This window comes from Paralichthys olivaceus, chromosome 16 (assembly GCF_024713975.1).
Source record: "Paralichthys olivaceus isolate ysfri-2021 chromosome 16, ASM2471397v2, whole genome shotgun sequence".
Lineage (NCBI taxonomy): Eukaryota > Metazoa > Chordata > Actinopteri > Pleuronectiformes > Paralichthyidae > Paralichthys > Paralichthys olivaceus.
Genome location: NC_091108.1, coordinates 11,028,373 through 11,048,871, shown reverse-complemented (window position 1 = coordinate 11,048,871; position 20,499 = coordinate 11,028,373). Strand labels below are relative to the sequence as shown.

Genomic DNA, 20,499 nt, shown 5'->3' with positions numbered 1-20,499 from the left:
TCTGAAAAACTTCCGATGAACTTTTGAAGTCTGCGCGGTATCCTGTTATTTTGAATGTGTATAGTCCACAACTTGTAACACAGGCAACAGAAGACTAAGTGAGAACCACAAGGAAACAGATCAGAGTTAAATGGTGGAGATGAACCCGCACACCTGACCTCTGCATCCGCCCACTTCAAGTCGGACATGTCAGTAGCTTTCGTATTTACAGCACAATATCACAAGTCACAGAGCCTGCATTCCTTCAGCTCCAATACGTCCGACGCGTCAAAACGGACCTCGTTCACCTGGGACAGGATGATGGAGGAGATGTCGGCACGATGCATTGAGCGGTGGCCAAAGACTTTGACGGTGACTCTCTGAGGAGGCACAGCTGGACAGAAGACGCACTGGATGATGTCAATCCAGTCTCCTCAACCAATACACTCAGGTTTTTTTCTTTTCCTTAAATCAAAATGAATGCCTAATACCTTTTTTTATCAGCTAATACAGATAATTTTTTTTTCATTTAGAATATTACAAGTATTTTCTGAAAAGAAACTGTAGAACTACATGCAAGGTTCTGTTTTGACATGTGCTTGATGTGAAGAAAATTTTTATATTATCTCTTGTCATATACGTGTAAAAATATCTCGTTTATTTCTGACAAACAACAGCACAGGCTTCTTGCGTGTATCTTCATCCAAGTAGTCACTAAACGTCACGTAAAGTACTCTGTGTCCTTTTGTGACATTTAGTGACTACAACATAATGACTCACAGTCATTGTTATATTGTGAAAATATTCATATTACACTATCTGGGGCAGAGAAGACAAACCAAACTGTGAGATATTTCCTGTATTTCTCTCGGGCAAAATAAACGTTCTACTCCAGAAAAACTTCACAAGTGGAGACAGTTCTCAAGCCTTCATCCGAAGTATTTAGTATAGTATTCTTTAAGTTGATTTGATAAAATCTTTGATAAAAAACACATGAGTAAAGAAATGGAGTACACAGTGATTCATTTTTTAATCTTACAAAACAAATGTCCCAAGAACATATGAAAAGATAAAGAGTGTAACTGAGGAAAAGCTTAATTAAAGCATTGAGAAGAATCAGTGTATTATGCAACATGTTACAACTACAAGCAAACATTTCTATACTGTTCCTGTTCTCTAAGTTCTCGTATCTGCATTTTACAAGAATGAGAACAATGTAACTCTGAGCACTGACCATCCCTACTTGTGAAAAATATTATTCACAAGTAGGGATGGTTTATTTGTATTTAATCATTTATTTCTTTTATGATAAATTGTTTTTCTTCTTCATGCTAATTAAAAGTAGATGCTGAAGTGACCTTTAGGTGAATATTTTACACAGTTACCCACAGAACATCAAATTAAGGAATTGAATCATGGTTATGTCATATTGTTATTGTATGGCCCATCAGTAATTCTCTGATATTTTTCATTTTCTTTTCAGCGTAAATCTGACTTTATCTGAAATACTGAAGCTCATAAGAAGTAAAACACAGCTTCACATTCTTAAATGAATACAACAGATATTTTCTATCATAAAAAAGAGGCTGAATAACTCAGCGCAGGATTAAGGTGCTTATAGAATTGTGAGAAAAGCATCACAGGGGAGACGAAGACATGAACATGAACCAGATCCTCATCTGAACCATAAGCTTCCTTTTTTTGCTTGAATAGATTCAAGAAAGGAGGGAACATTTTTTTCAGATGAAAGCAGCAGTTGGTTATTACGCACAGTCCGGTTCAGATGTGTGACACCTTCAGTCTGCTGATTTAAATATTTACATTCAGTGTGTGCAAGAAAAAAGATGAAGAGGGATGAATAAAAAAGGTAAAAGTAACAGAGGTGTGTGGGCTCCTCCAACAAGACTTCAGAGAATGTCTTTTTTCCCCAGAGAAAGGAAACGGTAGAACAAATGTGCTTCATATAAAAGTAAAACATGATTTAAAATTTAACCTGCTGTGAAGAGCTCTGTTCCATGCGTTGTTGACGAGGGGCACGTTTCCCAGCAGGGGCCCGAAACCACTCATGATGAGAAAAAGTCATATATCCCTGGGAGTGACATCATCTCATGAAACGTTATGAATGTCATCACCTCCCCCAACATGTCTTCACAACTCATTAGTTTAATGGAGTTCTGTGGGACTTATTGACCTCATCTATGTCTACTCTGTGTTCACTGCACCGGAGATTTGTTAAGAATGTTCCACGCATTTGTTCAAATGAAGAAGGAGGGATAAATGGATGGAGAGACATGGTGAAGAATGGAAAGAACTTTTTTTTTTACTATTGCACAAATGATACAAGTACAGCAACTAACTTATTACAAAAGTTGAGTCATTTGTAGAAAGAGGAGGGATGGAAGGAATGATAAATGTTTCTCGAGAGCAAGATTAGTCTCCGTCAAAACCAGAAACTATCATGGGTTTGAATCACTTGTTTCTTACTGTTAATTCAAAGATGTTTCACCCACTTGGTTCCCAGTGACAGTCACTTAAAGCTGATCTTCTAGAAAGACTCTCAGTAAAGTGTATTGCTCTTCCAAGGCTCAACAGTCCCTTCAAATTCAATCAAGCCGATGTCCGAGTGAGGGCATGTGATAATACAGCAGAAAATCTCTGGGATATGTCTGGAACTAATTTTCCAGACATTTTCTGGAGCTTATGTCTGACAATCGCTATGGATCAGTCCTCTAAATATGCCATTTCATCAAGATCCATAAATGATTGTCTGGCAAACGGGCATTAGCAGGCCTAGGTGTGGGACTAGAGCATGACAACATTACAAGATTTGCATCTTAACTCCCAGTGGAAGTGTAAATTCTCAGTAATGACGGAGACATTATGGAGCATCCGGTGATTCATTCATTTCTGTTGTTGCTCCAAGCAGCTCTTTGCTCCCTGAGTCAGAGCCACACTGCTATGACAGATGTTATCTTTCCAGAGTTATCGTGCCTGGCAGTGACAGCGACATGGCAAACTGGCTCTAAGAATACAAGAAGACAGAAAACTCCACTCACATACAAGATTTTGGTGTCAATCCTTTCATCAGATGATCTTGAAAGTCAACATGTAGCAGAGGACATTTAAAAGTTCCAGAACAAACATCCACACCTGCCCTCCCATGCAGCCTCAGCTCCAGTTTCACTTGAACAACCCCACTGTTGTGTGTGTTCCCACAGAAATCTGAAACCTTACTTATTTATTTAGAGACAAACAGCTGCTGTCAGGGTAAACTATTGCCAACCTTGACACTGGGGGTCTTTAGGTAATAATTGTCATGGTGGTCGGGGCTGACTTGTTTTTCCTGCCACTGTTTGTATTCACGCACTTAGTTGCCTGCATTTCTTCAAATCTTCATTTGCAAAACAAAAAACAAACTAAAATAGTTTTTTTTTTGTGCATTTAAGAGATCAAAGTGCAGCTAGACGGGATTTGGTTAGAGTGCATACCTCAAGCCCAACAGTCCTCTTAAGTTCAACCAGCAGGCTGTTTGTGAGAGCACAAATATCCAAATAAGTTGCTCCTGCCAAACATCTGAGAGAGCTAATGTGGAAATATTAGCAGGAAGTTGTGAAAATTTCACAGTGAATAAGTTGGAATGTTTTGAACTCTTCTAACTTTTCTAAGATGGTTACACAAACTGAAAAAAACAAGAAGAATACAAATATCTCAGGATGAAAAAGGAGGCAGGCGCGTGAGAGCACATTTAAATTCATTAAAATTGATTTTTATTTGGATCTGCACCAATTCACAAACTCATAAATATTAGTCCTCTAAACATGCCAGATTTTCTTCATCAAGATCCATGAATTATTCTCTGAGAAATCAACAAAAGTTTCATAGTTTCTTCCTTGGGTCATGTCGCACCTCTTCACCAAGTTTCATTGAAATCTGTTGCATGTTTTTGCATATTCCTGCTAAGTAACAAACAAACACAGACAAAAACACAAGCTTCTCGACAGATATTAAAAAAACATAAAACAATGACGTCACCATTTTTTGGTTTCTACCAATCATCCAGCCGACAATAAATCAGGACTCTTGCTATTATCATCATTATTTAGAAGAACCCATTACCCATGATGGTTTATTACAGGAAATGCCTTCAGCTTTTTGTTTGTCCCCATGTCTTACACGATCTGTCAATTGAATTACAATTTGCTCTTTGTCTTTTGAGCCTTCTAGTATTATTCTGTACTGTTATGACTTTTAAAAATGCAATTTGTCAAATTTAACCTCTCCCCAGTGCTTCCTGCCTACTAAAGGTTTTTCTTGGCTTCAAACACGCCCCCTTAATTCCTTCTGCTAAAGAGATCATTTCCAACCTCTTCTGCTACTGTAACCAAACACATAGAGGCAAGACAAAAAATCAATAATTAAAAAGTGAAGCAAGTGAAACAATGAGGAATCAATTGCGGGTAGAAAGTGACTTACTCAAGGGAAAAAGTGGTAAATGCTGCTCGTTATCTCTCCTCCTCCCCTTTCTCTCCATTTTCATACCATCGCTCGAGGAGAGGAGAGGAGAGGAGACACTCCCAAGCTACGTGCCCATTGGCCTAGAGGCACTTGGGAGAGATTTTTAACAATTGAAGAGGGAGGGGGAGAGCAAAAAGTCAGCAGCAGCAAAGAGGTCTTTGAATCAGCCGGCCTGGCCTGTCAACAGGTGGCAGAGGGAGTTCAGTCCTTCAGAGAAAAGAGAGGAGAGAAGGCAGAGAGAAGAGAAAGTTGAAGAAAAACCTCAAGGTAAGGAAACTTATTTTAATTCCATCATTTTTAAACAGTGAACTTAATTGTAATAAATTTTCAATTGAACGTAGACCCATTGACCCGAAACAGTGTCAGGTTAGATTTATAATTTTGATTCCTCTGCGGTGAATGCATCATTTTTAAATGATCCCATGGAACCAATTAAGCTTTTTGCTTCCCTGATAATCCTTCTTTCTTTATCAGCTTCTCTCCCTCTTCCATGTCTTTTTTTCTTCTCTGGCCAACTCCCTTACCTCCTCTTTCTTCCCATCTCTCCTCCACTCTTCATCCCTCACCTCCACCTCTCTTCATTTATCCTCTATCAACAGATGGTCACTGAGGTTTTAATGAAGCAGTGCACATCCTCAGCCTGTGACTCTGCTGTCAGTTACACTACAGACTAAAGTTGGACTCTTGACACCTGGAGTTTATCATGTTGGTTTAAGTCTGCATGGCAGCACTTTGTCTGTGGGAAAGCTGTTGAAGGTCTGATCAGTGATACATATCATGGGGGCGGCTGCGGCTCAGGAGGACACTATAACAGGAAGATCGGTGGTTTGATCCCGAAGTATCCTTGGGGAAGACACAAAACCCCAAATTGGCTGTGATGGCTGTGCCTGACAGTGTGTGAGTGATGTGTGATAGAGAGAGTGCATCGTATAAATATGTGTGAGAATCATCAAGGAAGGAAAAGCACTCAAATACAAAGCCATATGTGATGGGGTTTGAAGTTTGAACTTTGTTTCATGTGTGAAGTGTTGTACATTGTTCTTTGTGTTTTGCTATAAAAGACAATAAAACTGTTTTAATATAAATATAAAATAAATCATTTTAAATTAGATGCTCTATGCAAGCATATTGAAATGTTGATTAGTTAAAGAAATATTTAGAAATACTCATAAATCAACAGTTATTTTCACATTGGACAACTTATTCCACTAACTCATGATCTGCAAACTCAGTTCACAACTACATTATATAATAGATAATATGACATAATATTACATTACACTATTATTGTCTGTCAATAAAGGTGCCAGGACACATTTTCCTCTGTGATAATAACATAAATATTTCTCATAACTATGTGTCGGGGTGATAGATGGTCTCACAGGGCTGTCAGTCCGGTATAGATTTACATTTAATGCTACTGTGCTGGCTCAGGAAACACACAGAAGGCCTCATGAAATGAGATACAGATGTGGGCCCTCAGCCATGCGAAATGAGAGCGAGAGAGGAAGAGAGAGAGATGATGAGGAGGGGGTGTTAAAATCCTTAGTGGGTGGCTTATAAGATTGCAAAATGGGACTTTCATAAAAAACTCACAACTCCAGTATGCTTGAAACTGACCCCCCGGGCTCATAAAAGCCACAGAAATGATTTTATTATATCATAGAATTATCTGGATCTAGAGCTTATAGGATGTGTGGTTTGCGTTATGTTTTCTTCCTTTTTCGGTGGGTCAGGTTTTCATCTGATAGCCCCATAGAGGGCGAAGGCGCCTCTGTGGATGAAGCCAAGTCCTAATCGAGGTCGGCAGACGGAATCATGAAGATATGAGCTCTGCTGCTCTCAGACGATAATTGCTTTCAGCTTCGTTTTATTCTTAGCTTCCCTGTTCTGTCTGCAAGCTTCTATGAGGGGGAAAGGAAAAAAAGAAAGGCCACAAACGCTGCTAGTTTGGAACCCCCGCATAAAGACATGACCTTGCCTCTCCTCTATTTCAACCCTCCCTTCTTTTTCATCCTTGTGCTTGTTGGTTTGCTCCGATGGGATTTGTACAGAGTTGAAACCTGGCGAAACAGTCAGTCTTTAGTCTGAGGCCTAATGGCTCTCCAGAGAGGAGAGGGCAAATGTACAAGTCTTCTCCTGCCTCCTTCCTATCTGTATTTCCTTTGCAAGGTACTGCAGCTGTTTGTCTTCGCTCTTGTGATCTGTCCTCCCTCCCTGGTGCATTCACCATATTCAAAGCCCTGAGATTATGAGGAGACTTTTCTGAAACACACTCCAACACACAAGCATCCCTCACAAACTGTCCAGAAGCCCTCTGTGAAAGTTATCTGTGGATCCAGACACTGTTGTCTCCATGTGGTTTAATTGCAGTTGTTACCTTTGCAGGCAGGTCCCTTGTTAGCTGTAAATACAAAGTTTCACACACATACTGTACACACATGTAGAGTCCTACACTTCCTACCCCTTTATAAAAGAGTGAACAAACATTTTACAGGCCCATTGACATAGTTCTGCTTTCACATGGAGAGGTTATAGTCAGGAAGGAATTTTGAACTGTGTTTATGGACATGTTGAATTTTACTTGAGTCGGTTTTAAAGCCACAGGTTGAAATGTAATCTGGATCATCAGAGATAATCTATCTCTCTGTCTGTATGTCTTACTGTCTGTCCGTCCGTCCATCTCTCTCTCTCTCTCTATCCCTCCATCTCCACCCTCCTCCACACTGAGACAGACGTACTTGTCAGTTGTGGCTTTATATGTGGGAGGTCACAGTTCTGTCTCCTCCAAGAGAAATAAGAAAAAGCGTCTGAAAACGTCCAGCATCAAATAAAACCTCGACAGGGAGCTATAAACATGCTTGTTAAGCATCTCACAAGGGCTCAGTTCTGTTCCACATGGCTAAAGCATACTATCTGTAATGTGACTAAGTGCTGGACTGTCACAGATTCACACACACACTCTCAATCATCCTCTATTCAGTCTCTCTTACTTACTTCATCCCTCTCATGCTAAGGTTTTTCATCTCCATTTCCTTTACTTTCCATCCATCTCTCTCCATCATTTTCTCACAATGTCTCTTTCATTTTGTCTTTGTTTTGCCCTCCTAAACCTTGGCCATTGATAAAACACCCACTGAAGTCTATGGTTCCTGGCCACAGTAAGAAAAATAAAAACATTTCTGTGATGTAGTAGTTTGGATTTCTTGTACAGGGACCAGTCTTCAACCTCAGGCTTTTGACCAGCAGAAATCAAACAGCTAACATAAGCAAACAAGGTCAAGCATATCGAGTTTTGGACTGAGAAATAGGTTCTTTTGATGACCCGTCTATTTGTCTTCCTTAAAAAGGGCTGGAGCATTTCGACCAGTGCTACTTGAGTTATAACCTTCATAAATCATCACAGGAAAGATTCATAAGTTTATTTGAGTGAAAACAAGTTGAGTCCAGTTGAATAAGCACATTTCCACATGAGCCTCTGAAAGTATTCAAGAGGTTGTATATTTAGGATCCCCACTCAGGATCTCTGTTAATCTGATAATGGGTTAATCGTGGTATCCGGAGGATTTGGCAGGTTTTGGGTCAACTGGTTGACATTTTAATGTTCTGGCCAGTGCTTACGCTGTCTCCAGTGGGATTTTAGAGAATCTGTTTCTCTCGCCAGACATTTTTCTGCTTTTACATCTGTTTGAGTCTTTAAAAATTACAACACGTCAAATAGTTTATTCAGCTTTTATAGTTCCTGTGTGAGGTCCAGACAAAACACCGAAATCAAGAAAAGACTTCTGTCCTCTGTGATTACTACATGTGTAATACTCAAGGGTTTGCAGTACTGAGTTCCATAGAATAATACTGTATCCTTCAAACAAAGCTAATATATTCAAACATGAATGCTACAGTATATTCCTACACAGTTTTCTGGTTGCCAGCAGGACTTCTCTCACTTTATTACTGATCATTCAGTCACTCTATTAAAGGTCTTGTGTTTTCATAGACCACACAAGCTCAGCAAAGTTAAATCAAATGTTTCTGCTGTTGCTATTATTCACACCAGAAAGTTAAATTCAGACCAAAGTCTCAAACAGCGCAGAGTGAAGGTTAAGACAGCCGTATAATTTTGAAAGCATGTAATTAGTCTTCCTGGAGGAAGCTGCTGCAAGGTTTTAAGTTCAGATGACATCACACAAAATGACATAATCACTAAGGACAGGTTTGTATGCTTTCTGGAGGTCTGTAACGCCTGATCGAGCTTTATTCACGATTTAGGGGCAGAGTGATGACTGCTCACTTTCTGCTGCCATACAGTGGAATGAACACATGCACACACACACACAGACACACCACACACAGATTAAATAACAACCAGTGTGCCCCGCTGACTGTAATGTAATTCAGTAATAAAACTAATCCACGCAGTATTTCTGTCCTCTGTTCTCCATAAAACTCTGAATGGAAAGTACAAACGTGAGTCTGACAAGACTGACGTCCAGTGAGCTGTGACGACAAACATCTTCAGTTTCAATTGTCTGTTAAACAAAGTTCATGAAAAAGACACCATCTCTCTAAAAACTGCATATCTTGATCTCAAAAAAACAGAAGGGATATAAATTTCAGCTCAGAGCGTCATGCTGCTCTGAGTGAAGTGAGTTTGATGTGCCTGTCAGTCAGGGCAGGAGTTTTATTTTGTTACCATTGACCCGATTGAATCAGGTACAAATAACTTTGATGAATGCCCTTACCTTTTGGGGAAATATTCCCAGCTGCACACTGGCTATTACCTTTCTGGTTTAACAATGATCTGCTCTTATCTTGTCATCCAGCCATGACCACTAGACTCGGAGGGGGGGCTCTGTGCCTGTTGGCCCTACTCAGCATCTTCTCACACATCAGCTACGCCGACAACCACGCAGGCCCCTCAGCCCCAGAGCAGGGAGTCACCTTCAGCCACGTCTATAAAATCGACATCCCAGGGAGCTCCGGCTGTAAACTGGAGAGCCTGCCAACCCAGGACGAAACAGGTTATTCAAATCAAATAAAAACTACAGTGGCACTCAGTAAAGTGCAAAACTCCACCAAGACCTACCTTAAATGAAACCAAATTTTAATTATAATAATAAATAAAAAACAGAAAAGTGATAACAATTATCAAAGTGTAGGAGAGGGGGCAAGTACAAGATCGAGTTAAAGGCTGGAGTGAAGAGAAAAGTTTTCTTTTAAAGATGTTAACTGAACTAGCTTCTCTGATATTTAGTGGAAGTCTGTTCTACACCTTTAGAGCATAATTTACAAAAGCTGCAGCTCCGATTTTCTTTTGGGCTGTTATTGGGAACCTCTAATAGACTTGCTGAAGATGATCTCAGCGGCTGCAGAGTTTTGAATGTGCTGTCCCTTTAATACACATATACCTGATCTTTCTTTTTTATCTCAATCCATGCATTATTCCCTAGGGAATTGGTGAAAACCCAGAATGAACCAAAATTAAGTTCTTTTCTGACTCAAACCTCATCCTTAACCCAAGTTCCCTGGTAATCTGTCCAGGAGTTTTTGCATAATGCTGCTAACAAACAAACTAATGCTGACAACCCCCTTGGCCGAGACACAGATCAGGGCATTGGTGATGTACTGGAATCTGTGATTATCATGAATCATCACAGCATTTTTGACAATCTGTCCTATTTTCTTAGGTCTGCAGACAGAGACAACTACGAACGGAGAGAACGATATAATCTTCAGACACAACATAAGGCTGCAGACGCCACAGTGTGACTGTGCAGAGTCTGAAAGTTTCAAGTCTTTGTTGTACAGAGTCAACGGGCTGGAAGAAGAAGTCACCTACCTTAAGACGCAGTGTACTCAGGGCTGTTGTGGAAGTGGTGGTGCTGCAGGTAAGCCAGCAGAGCCTAAATAAGTAAGAGGCCCTATACCTATACATAATCTATCACACAGTATGACCTTTCTCTGTCTCAAGGTGTGGACACAAGCTGCAGTGGCTATGGTACCTACCAACACGACACCTGCAGCTGCCTCTGTAACCCGGGGTGGGAAGGCCCTGATTGCTCAGTGTCCTCCTGCCCAGATGAGTGTAATGACAATGGCAGATGTGTGGATGGGAAGTGTGTTTGCCACCAAGGCTACGCGGGTGACGACTGCAGCCAGCTGACGTGTCCGGGCGATTGCAATGACAAGGGACAGTGTGTGGATGGGAAATGTGTGTGTTTCCCGCACTTCAGTGGCGAAGACTGCAGCATAGCCAAGTGTCCCAATGACTGCCGCGGTAATGGCCGGTGTGTGGACGGCCAGTGCATCTGTGATGAAGGCTTTTATGGAGAAGACTGTTCATTAGGTGAGCAATTCAAATTCTAAATAATGCAAATACAAGGACGTTTTTTTAAACTCTTGTGTTTGGTTGGTCACAAGACACCAGAAAGTAGAAGAGAATACACAGGTCCATGTAATATTGACACCGTAGAGGCTTGGTGAATACCATAGTACGTATAAAAAATGGGGAATACCCACATGCCTTATTGAATTACTTTAGAGGTAATGGCTGATTTGTTAGCAAGGCAACAGCTAGCACTTTATCTGATCTCTACTGTGCAGTTTACTGACTCCAGGTTTGCATAATTTGAATTCTGTTCGTCATGAGACTCAAGATTCATTTGACCTTTTTAAACAGTCGCCTCTGTGGCTCTGCTGACATTAAGCAGTGAATATTGATTGGTTTCTTGTAGAAAACACTGATTCTGGGATCATTAAGAATGTAACACTCAAGTCCAGTTCACCCTCTTATTCAGTTCTTTTGTTGTTTAGTTAAAACTATTGGGACCTGGGTGAAACAGCTGCCATTGCATCTGCTAATCCTCCACCATCTGTTTAGCATACTGAAGGCTTCAGGGCTCTTGGCTGACACATCATTTGAACAGCGATTACCTGCTAAAAAATATCTAGTTATTTTCAAACAATTGTACAGATGACTGTTGCCACTTAACAACAACAACAACAACAATACAACAGCAGTTAATGAGATGCCTGCTACCAAAACATCTTGTACCTTTGCAATATAAAAAAAGAGATGCTATAAATGCATCAGTAATGCTGCTTCAGTCATGCAATAAACTCTGGACATACTCCTGAAATCATCTGGAGGGGCTGAATGGGAGAACATAAATGTCAGAGTTGGTTGTTCCGAAGATTTTCCCGCCAGCTCCCTCATAAAATGTCCCCAGAACGCCCGAAAGAGTGCAGAAGGACACTTTGCAGAAACTTGACAGCGAGCAAGTGGGTCAAGAAACGCGATAAAGGTTCTAATACAAGACACATGCAAAACTGCAAAAAGAATACAAATGTCTCAGTAGGAAAAAAAAGTGCCATTCATGTAGAAGAAGCCAACGAAGATGTCAACTTTGAAAGACAAGGAGATTCAAGAGCTTTTGGTGATGAGGGTCGATGCTGATGTCGATGTGAAGTATGCGCAAGTATACGCATGCGATTTTTCATGTTCTACCAACTGCATCTTTACCTGAGCGTTTCCTGTTGTTGTGAACACGTCTGATTTGGACAACTGTGCTCTTCATATGGGCAAAGTGCGGAGAATGTGCAGACCCAAGGCTCCAGACATTTCACGTCATCTCATGTCAAGAGATTTGGTAGCATTGTAGCTCAGCCAATATTTTTGTCAATCTGATAGTTAGAACCTAACTAATCTAATAACCATTTCCATTGAGGCTCTCTTCATAACCCCAACCATCTTTCCTATGCTTTGTGGCTTTTGATACTATTGACTTTTCTAATATTCAGCACAATAATTATATTGAGCAGCAGTAGAATCCTTGATGTAGCTTGAATTCTCATCTTACACTCCAAATATAACTGCTAAATAGTTGAAATAAATGGTCAGCTTATTGACAAAAGTGTCTCTGAGTGAACCCAAAGTTTTGGCAGTTATTATTATGACCATATAATGACCTACTTCTTTGGAATTCAAAGCATCTTTCCAACAGTTATTTCAGATACAGCAGGTGATGAGGCCCTGTCGGTGTGCTGACCCTGTGAACACTGGGAGCTTTGGACTCCTGACAACTTATGACATCGGGTCACACAATACCACAGGGAAAACCCATCAGTCTTCTGGGGCTCCATCGAGTTCTTGACCCCGCAGAAAAATCATCACCTTTCTTGCTGAATGTGTTTCTTGCCAAAACATTCTTGCAGTACTGCCCCGGGAGCAGAGGACAGAATTACATTTCATGGCAATTTAAAGCCAGAAGAGCAAAAAGGTGAGCAGCAGTAGGAGCTCCTTCTTGGATTACAGCAATAGGAAATAATCTCCTTCATATAACAATATCTGTCTGTACTGTTCTATGACAGTTATTATTCTACACTTAACCCAGAGAACAGATTGCACACAACCTGAAGTCGCCAATTTTTAACGCCTGCGACATGTCAATCAACCAAAAGAAAGTCAACAGCAAACTTCAAGTGCTGAGCGAAAGTTTTAGAAACTTGAAATGGGCAAAAATAGTTAGGTCTTCACAGTAGCAGATCAGCTATGTCAAACCCTCGATGGCGATTAAGTTTCTTCAAGCTGTGCTCTGCTCTGCAGAGGCACAGAGAGGGAATAATTAGAGACAGATCTGCAGCTTCATGTATAGGTGCTGCTGAACAGAGTCCAACATCAACAGCGGCAGCAGTCGACAGAGGGAAAGTTAGGGTGGATGGGAAAGTTGGAGGCAAGAAATAAAACCCATTGTATTGATATTAGGTGTTAGTATTAGTGGTAAAAAGCAGTGGGAGAAGAGATATTCTTCGTTTCATGCGGCTTTTGGCCATTGCGACACCAGAATGATGGATGTCAGTTCGCTCCCTGGGTGATGACGGCAACATGACTCCCAAAGTGTGGCTTTAGATATACCGCACACCCATTATAGTACAGTGTAGTTCCAATGCAATTCATAGAAAAGATAACATAAATTTTTGTGAAGATCTAAGAGAAAAACTGTGCAGTTGTGAATATTTTCTTAACAAATAAAATTTGATTGATTTGCACGAAGATGCAAATAAAATTGAACTGAATTGAATACAGTATTTGTGCCTTATCTATAATGCGATATTGAAACAAAATGTATATTTATATAGGCATTTAAAGACTGTCATAAGTATACAGGCATGTATGGTGTACAATATGTATATGAATATAAAAATGGCATGTGTATCTTAATCTAGCTTCAATATTACTATCTATTTTTCTACAATCAAAGGCAAAGGTAACATGGTTTGGGTGCTAAAACAAAGAAAACTAAAAATGTTCTTTATCCTTCAGATTATAGTGAAAAAGAGGATCATTTTGCATCTGATTATCTGGATACTGTGGATGTAGTAGATTCTTTAGAGTTATATCAACACAATGCGGGAGCTTTCGGTTTAACGTTCTTATCACGCTTTCTGTCAGTGTCTCAAAATTCACTTTCATCTATGGACACATTTAAAGGGATTGTGTTCATCATAATGAACCCTTTGATTTTTGTCCTTGACTCAAAACCATATTTGGATCAGAATATTGATGTGGATGTAACCATCGAGTCACTGATACTTCCTTATTATTCATCTGCTACAGGTTTAGTGTTTTGCAGAAGTCCAAAAGTCACATTTTCCATCTTCAAATTATATTTCACTCCTTTTCAATCAAGGGAGACACAAATCACCACCTTTTCTGTTCTTCATATGTTAATTTATTCACCCCAGCTGTTCCGAAATATAACTTGAGGGTAAAGACTGTCGATAGTACGCGCCTCAAGTAGCAGCAGGGGGATATTAACTGATATGGAAAACGACCGCTACATTTGAGGGAAAACACTCAGCTTCCTGTCTTTGCCGTGTGGAACAGTGTCTGAAGCTGATGTGAATTCCATCCCTACCAAAGTTGTATCTGACTCCTTCACCACCCGTTTCACATTTTCGCTGCTTGAAATATGCTTACATTTCGGTGTATGGTTTAATTCTTAGAATCTAACACCATTTACCATTTATTTCAATCCATTGTGCCCACAGATTGGTCTTGTTCGTGGAAAGCCTTCACCCACCCAACACTGCTGACTTGCTGTCTTCTGTATTCTGGCTGCTTTTTTGTTATTGTACTCCCCTGTAGTTATATACCTTCTTACCCCCTCAACGTATTTTTTTCCATCAAAGCCACTGAAGCACTTTGGCCTTGTATAACCACTAAAAAACATATTTTTTCTAAACTATTTCCATCTCAGGTTTAGGAGGAAACCTTGACGTTCGCAATGTTCCTTACATTTTTGCTGGTTTTGGTGTAAGAGGAACAGACAGGTGAAAGAAAAGGAAAGATCCCACTTCCAAGAGGTTATTGAGTTTTAACACTTTAAATTAAAGACTGAAGAATGGCACTCAGTAGAGCACATAACTCCATTCAATTCACTCCTGAATGGGCAAAATCTCGCAATGTCATATCTGCCACCACGTTTTGTGGTAATCCGCTCAGTAATCTTTGCTTAATCTTGCTTACAAACAAACAAACAAATGAACAGACGGGTGAAAACATAACCTCTATGGCAGAGGTGAATAACTGAACCATCACAATAAACAAAGAGTCTATTTTCATTGTTGGGCTTTGAGAAACTGTGTTCTGAAACCATGTGCATGAGAGCTGAAGTGAAACACTCCAAGATTTCAGACCTACAGGTTTTATGATGAAAATGTCTAATATATAGAATCTGGTGAATTATTGTGACTGCCACAGACATTTGGTGACACCTGTTGCTGGTGGAAACAGCAAATGGTGGATTAATACATTATATAACAGTAAAAATGTGAGGCAATAATTGGTCTTTTTCCAACATTTTGTGAGCAACCATGACTTGTTTTCATGCTGCACACAGCATGAATCTGCGAGCTGCAGGGCACAGTGAAAGGAGTTGGTTACCTCTGTGAGAAGTTGGAGGTGAGCAGCTTGTCGCCTGCAGCTCTTCATATAACGGATCAGCTGTGGCAACTCTGTCTTGTTTCACTGCTCCCTGCAATATTACAACCCAAAGATAAAATATCAATGTCTTGTTTTTTAGGCACATTTTTGACAAAAAAAAGACAAGGAAGACAACATTGTATTTTCTATGACCACTTCAGAAAAAACTACGCCCACCCAGGCCCATGTGTCAGTCGTCTTATGAAACCACTTCCATTTTTATAACTTAATTATTATTTCAGATACATGAAATATTGAAATTCATGAAAATCTCACAATGTGGACAGTAAAAGAAAATGTCATCCAAATCTTCACCAAACTTTAATTGGTTCTTCCCACCTTACCAAATTTCGTGGACATCCATCCAGTACTTTTTACGTAATCGTGATGACAATCAAACAAATCAGTACACAAACAGACAGTGGTGAAATCATAACCTCCTTCTTAGAGGAAATAAATTCTGAATGGTACACAGATGTAAAATCACTAATTTACAATTAAGCCTCATTTACCTTAAAACTAATGAGAGTAATCCAAGAAATACAAAAAATGTCTCTTGTGATATAACTGTTCCATCTTTGGCAGAAAATTGTGTTTTCTGGTAAGATCAGGCAGCTCAAGCCACAAGCTGAGAAAATTGGCTTTTAAAGCCTTTAAGTGATGTGAAGACTGACAGATACAATTAAAGTAAAATGTTTTGCATCCTCCATTGAACCTTCGCCCTTTCTCTTTATCCACCTCTATCTGTCTCCCTCAGTGTATGGACCTCAGGGTCTGCGGTTGGTGCAGCTGACGGATGTCTCTCTCCTGGTCGAGTGGGAGTCAGTTCGTGGGGCACAATATTACATTTTGACATATCATCCCAAAGGTGATGAGCGTACCCTGGAGCAGGTAGTTTCTCTTATCACTCTGTATATGTCAGATAAAGGATGAAGCATGGAGAAACATTTTTAAACTTTTTTTGTTTTGACCCTCTTTATCCTAGGTGCGGATCCCCAACACAAAGAACTCCTACCTCATCACAGGGCTGACTCCTGGGGTTACTTACATTGTCCAGGTGTACGCAGTCATCAAAGAAATCCAAAGTGAAGCAGACAAGATCGAGGCGACCACAGGTGAGAGGGAAGAGGCCAGTGTTAGAGGAAGATGGGCTCAGTTCTACAAGGGTGCAACAGCATGCGTGGCACCCTCATTTCAAGGCAACATTATGCAACAATCTAGCCTCTAAAGAGGAGATTCAAAACAATTGTGATGACATGCCGTTGCTGCTTCACCCCAAACAAATTTGCTGAGTGAGTACGATCTCCTGTAACTAAGTGATTGTCCAGTTGTTAAAACTGCCAAAAATCAGGCCCAGCAAATTCAAAAGTAAAGATCAGTTAAAAAGACTCAAAAATCATTAACAATGAGCGTTTATTTCAAATATTCACTGAAGAAATAAAATTGTGTTCTAATTCAGGTAGTAGCACTCCAGGCAAATGATTTATAGGTTTCGTATTCTCATTGGACAACTTCAGTCTATAATGTTGGCTAGTTGTCCTAATGTTGTTACATGGATATTTTAGAATGGTTGATGAGGCCAAAGTCAAACACTGGCAGCAACAAAGCCTCCACAGCTGCAGGCACAAAGGCAGATCATAGAGACAATAGTAGTTTTACCAGCAGTGAAGTACTTGTAAAAGTTCGGCTATCTCGGCAGAGTTAAGCATTTTCACCTCTCCACTCTCACCCTCACCTTTGGCACACAACTTAGCAGTCAGATGTGACTCTTCATGCAACGGTAGTTTGAGGACATGGGTGTTGTTCTCACTCATTAAGCAGGCTGTTGCTGAAAAGGAATGATACGCTCTCTTCAATTACTATTTAACAACTTTTTGCAGCTGTGTTCCAGCTCAATCTGGTCATCAGGGAACTGGAACATTAACACGTGTTAATTTATCACACATCCTTCTATTATGGTACTTACGGTCTAGTTTCTAAATATAGACAGCCTAAACTACTTTATTACACATACCAAACATATCAGAAACTGACAATATAGTATTAAGAATCATCATGTAAATATGACACCTGATTACACCATAAACTGCAAAAATGTTGGCTTTGATTATTCTGTGGGAAAAAAACATTAACATACATTTGTTCTTACTATGGAAAGACATAAACTGGTTTTTCAACATGTATAAACAGGGCATTGATCAGTTATTGGTATGGTCAGCGATTCATCTTAGATGTCTGCACTAGTGCACCCCAAAATGTATTTTGTTCTGTAACCATATGAGGTGATGAGTCGACACAAAATTCAAACACTGACTTTGCATAGTTGGACATAAACTCACTAATTAACGTTGTAAAATGTGGAAAGGTTTGTTTTTTTTTGTACAAATGTTTTGCTTAAGAGCAACGTATGAGCTGGAGCTTGTCATCACTAAGTGATTCATTAGGAGTTTCCTGTGAAAGTTTGTTAACCAATACATTTTAAAGTAATTACAAGGAAATGACTCCACAGATGTGTTCTACAGAAATCATACTAGCTCACAGATGTGGTAGGACACAGATGTGGTAGGACACAGATGTGACGTTGGTGGGCGTGAGACAGACAGACAAACTGAGAGAGAGACAGAGTTTGACTCTAATGTGTGGTTAGACTGGTTAGCCATGGAAAACCTTACTAAGTCTGGTATTCCTGTACGGGCATGAGAAAACACGCCATCATCTGGCTCTTGGTTGTGTGAGTATCAAACGGCATGAGGCAGTGATTTCACTGAGCTCATAGTTTTCGACTTCAAACGATGATCTACTTCACTAGAGGGTTTAAGTGAATGTTTTTCTTTTCCCCTTAGAAAAACACAGTAACTGACATTTTCTGTCTTAAAAATGTAACCTTCTCATTTGGTACCATTTGTTTACTTTTGATCGTTCATAATATTCTGTCTTTTTTCACCATATGCTGCAAATCCTGATGGCCCTCGATCCCTTATGTAGGATTGGCAAGTAAACAGTGCTTACATGATGTGACTGAGAGCCATGTTTTACTAGTGTGAATGTTTACAATAAAAACATGAAATATTCCTGTCATTCTAGGTTTGTGATAGAATTACGTAAAAAATGTTGTTTTACCTAAGAGGTTACTTTCATTTTTACAGCAGGACAAAATTTGTGTGATACAACATGGCCAAAAGGAAAATTCCTGTTTTTGGCTGCTGCTCTGGGAAGGTCACATTAATGGGTGGTAGAAATTCATCGTCTTGCTCAAGGGCATGTGGGAGCAGAACAGATGTTTCTGATTACGTTAATGCAGGTTTTCCAGTTTGAGGCTCACGTCTGTACACCCAGATCCAACTTGTTGTCCACCACTTGTATCCTTCCCAGATGTCTCTGCCATCGATGATATTCAGGTTCTTGGCCAGACAGAAGTGTCTATCCAGGTGGACTGGAAGAACCCACCAGCTGAAGTGGATCACTTCAGGCTCACACACACTGACCCGGAGGGACAGGAGGAGGAGCTGAATGTACAGAGCAGCCAGGAGGCCCGCACCAAACACACTATTGTTGGTAGGTCTTGTCACAGAGCAAACACAATTAATACTCAAGACATCCTCTTTGTTATAATGAAGGACTCTGTAACTTTTTTTAGGAAATTAGTTTGTTACAATTTTGAGTCAGTGGATTTGTAAATACACATATAAAATATCAATATGTCATACCATACTGAACATTAAAAACTAGAATGGCACTCAGTATAGTCCACATTCCTCCACCAAGGCCAAACAAGGCCCTATGAAGCATGAATTATTTGCAAAAAACAAAATCCTGGATCCACCTGATCCAGAGCCGTACCAGAATATTTACCTTACGCTTCTAACTATCAGACAAACAAACAAATGCCAAAACTAAAAGGGTGCTCAGAGAGCGTTTACCTCCGCCAAGGCTATCGACAAGTCTTGCCATGTTAAAGAAAGTAAAAAGAAATTCCTGTTTCACACGTTAATCTGGATCCACTCCCAGATTTAATGGGTTCTTCCCTGGGTCATGTCCCACCCCTCCACAAAATGCCATGGAAAATTGGTTGGTGCTTTTGGCATCATCCTACTCACTAACTAACAAAGCCTTCAAAAACATAAGCTCTGTGGCAGGGGTAAAAAATAAGAAACTTGTTTCTTTCATAGCCTTTAAATAATTTTGTTACCCTTCAAATTTACCATAAATTTGGGAACCACTTGTGTCAAGCATCAAAATAGTACATGTTGCATTTTCTTACATATTTCCCAGATTCCTAAAGTTTGATAAATGTGTCTTTGTGCAGGGTTGTATCCAGGAACAGAGTACCTGATCTCAGTGCAGGCCATCAAGGGAACAACTGAGGGGAAAACGTCCTCTGTCACCGGTGCCACAGGTCAGTGTCAACACATCAGCACTCGAGAATTATTGAAGACAATGTGGCGCCTCAGTTATTATCAGAAACACAATGCTGCTGCTGCCGTACAGACATTACACTGAGAGTGCATTCGGGCCACAACTGGCAGCGTCTTAACATAGATGACGCTTAAAATGAATGAAAGTGATAGATCAGCCACTTGTGGAAGTGAAATTGTCCATATTCCACTAAGTTGTGCAGCATCAAAGGCTGCTCTTATAGTTCTTGTCAATGCACCTATAATTCACCAGTGGTCAGAAGCTAATAGGAAAAACACATAATCTGTCACACACAGAGTGCTGGATCTGGTATTACCTTCCACACGCAGCCAATGACAACAGCGTAATAAATACAGCCAGCAAGAGGCACAATTATTGGTTAATAATGGACGGTTGGAATTCACAGTCTAATACTCTGGACTGTTTTTAATGGCTGTGGTGAGCATGGTCACCGAGGGGAAACATGATATGAGCGGTGTAACGACTACAAGATGCTCCTCGATGGCTGAGGTGAGAACGTCCCTGATTTCCAAAGTGCGTCTGGATATGTTGGATTTTTGTATTTTGCGTTCTGGATGGATTTTTAAGACATGAGGAGGAATGAATTT

The 20,499-nt window shown here is 40.1% G+C and overlaps 1 protein-coding gene across 2 annotated transcripts in view; it reads left to right on the top strand.

The window, feature by feature from the left end:
• The first annotated feature begins 4,540 nt into the window (after positions 1–4,540).
• tnn (tenascin N) overlaps positions 4,541–20,499 on the top strand; it is a 32,506-nt gene continuing 16,547 nt past the window's right edge. Inside the window, exons 1-8 of one of the 2 annotated variants that reach the window (XM_020099952.2) lie at positions 4,541–4,761; positions 9,315–9,512; positions 10,179–10,379; positions 10,463–10,837; positions 16,233–16,366; positions 16,461–16,590; positions 18,848–19,030; positions 19,782–19,871. In XM_020099952.2, the coding sequence (XP_019955511.2) occupies positions 9,317–9,512; positions 10,179–10,379; positions 10,463–10,837; positions 16,233–16,366; positions 16,461–16,590; positions 18,848–19,030; positions 19,782–19,871 (1,309 nt within the window). In that variant the 5' untranslated portion in view covers positions 4,541–4,761; positions 9,315–9,316. The remainder of the gene's footprint in view (positions 4,762–9,314; positions 9,513–10,178; positions 10,380–10,462; positions 10,838–16,232; positions 16,367–16,460; positions 16,591–18,847; positions 19,031–19,781; positions 19,872–20,499) is intronic. The other variant, XM_069511876.1, reaches the window with a different exon arrangement.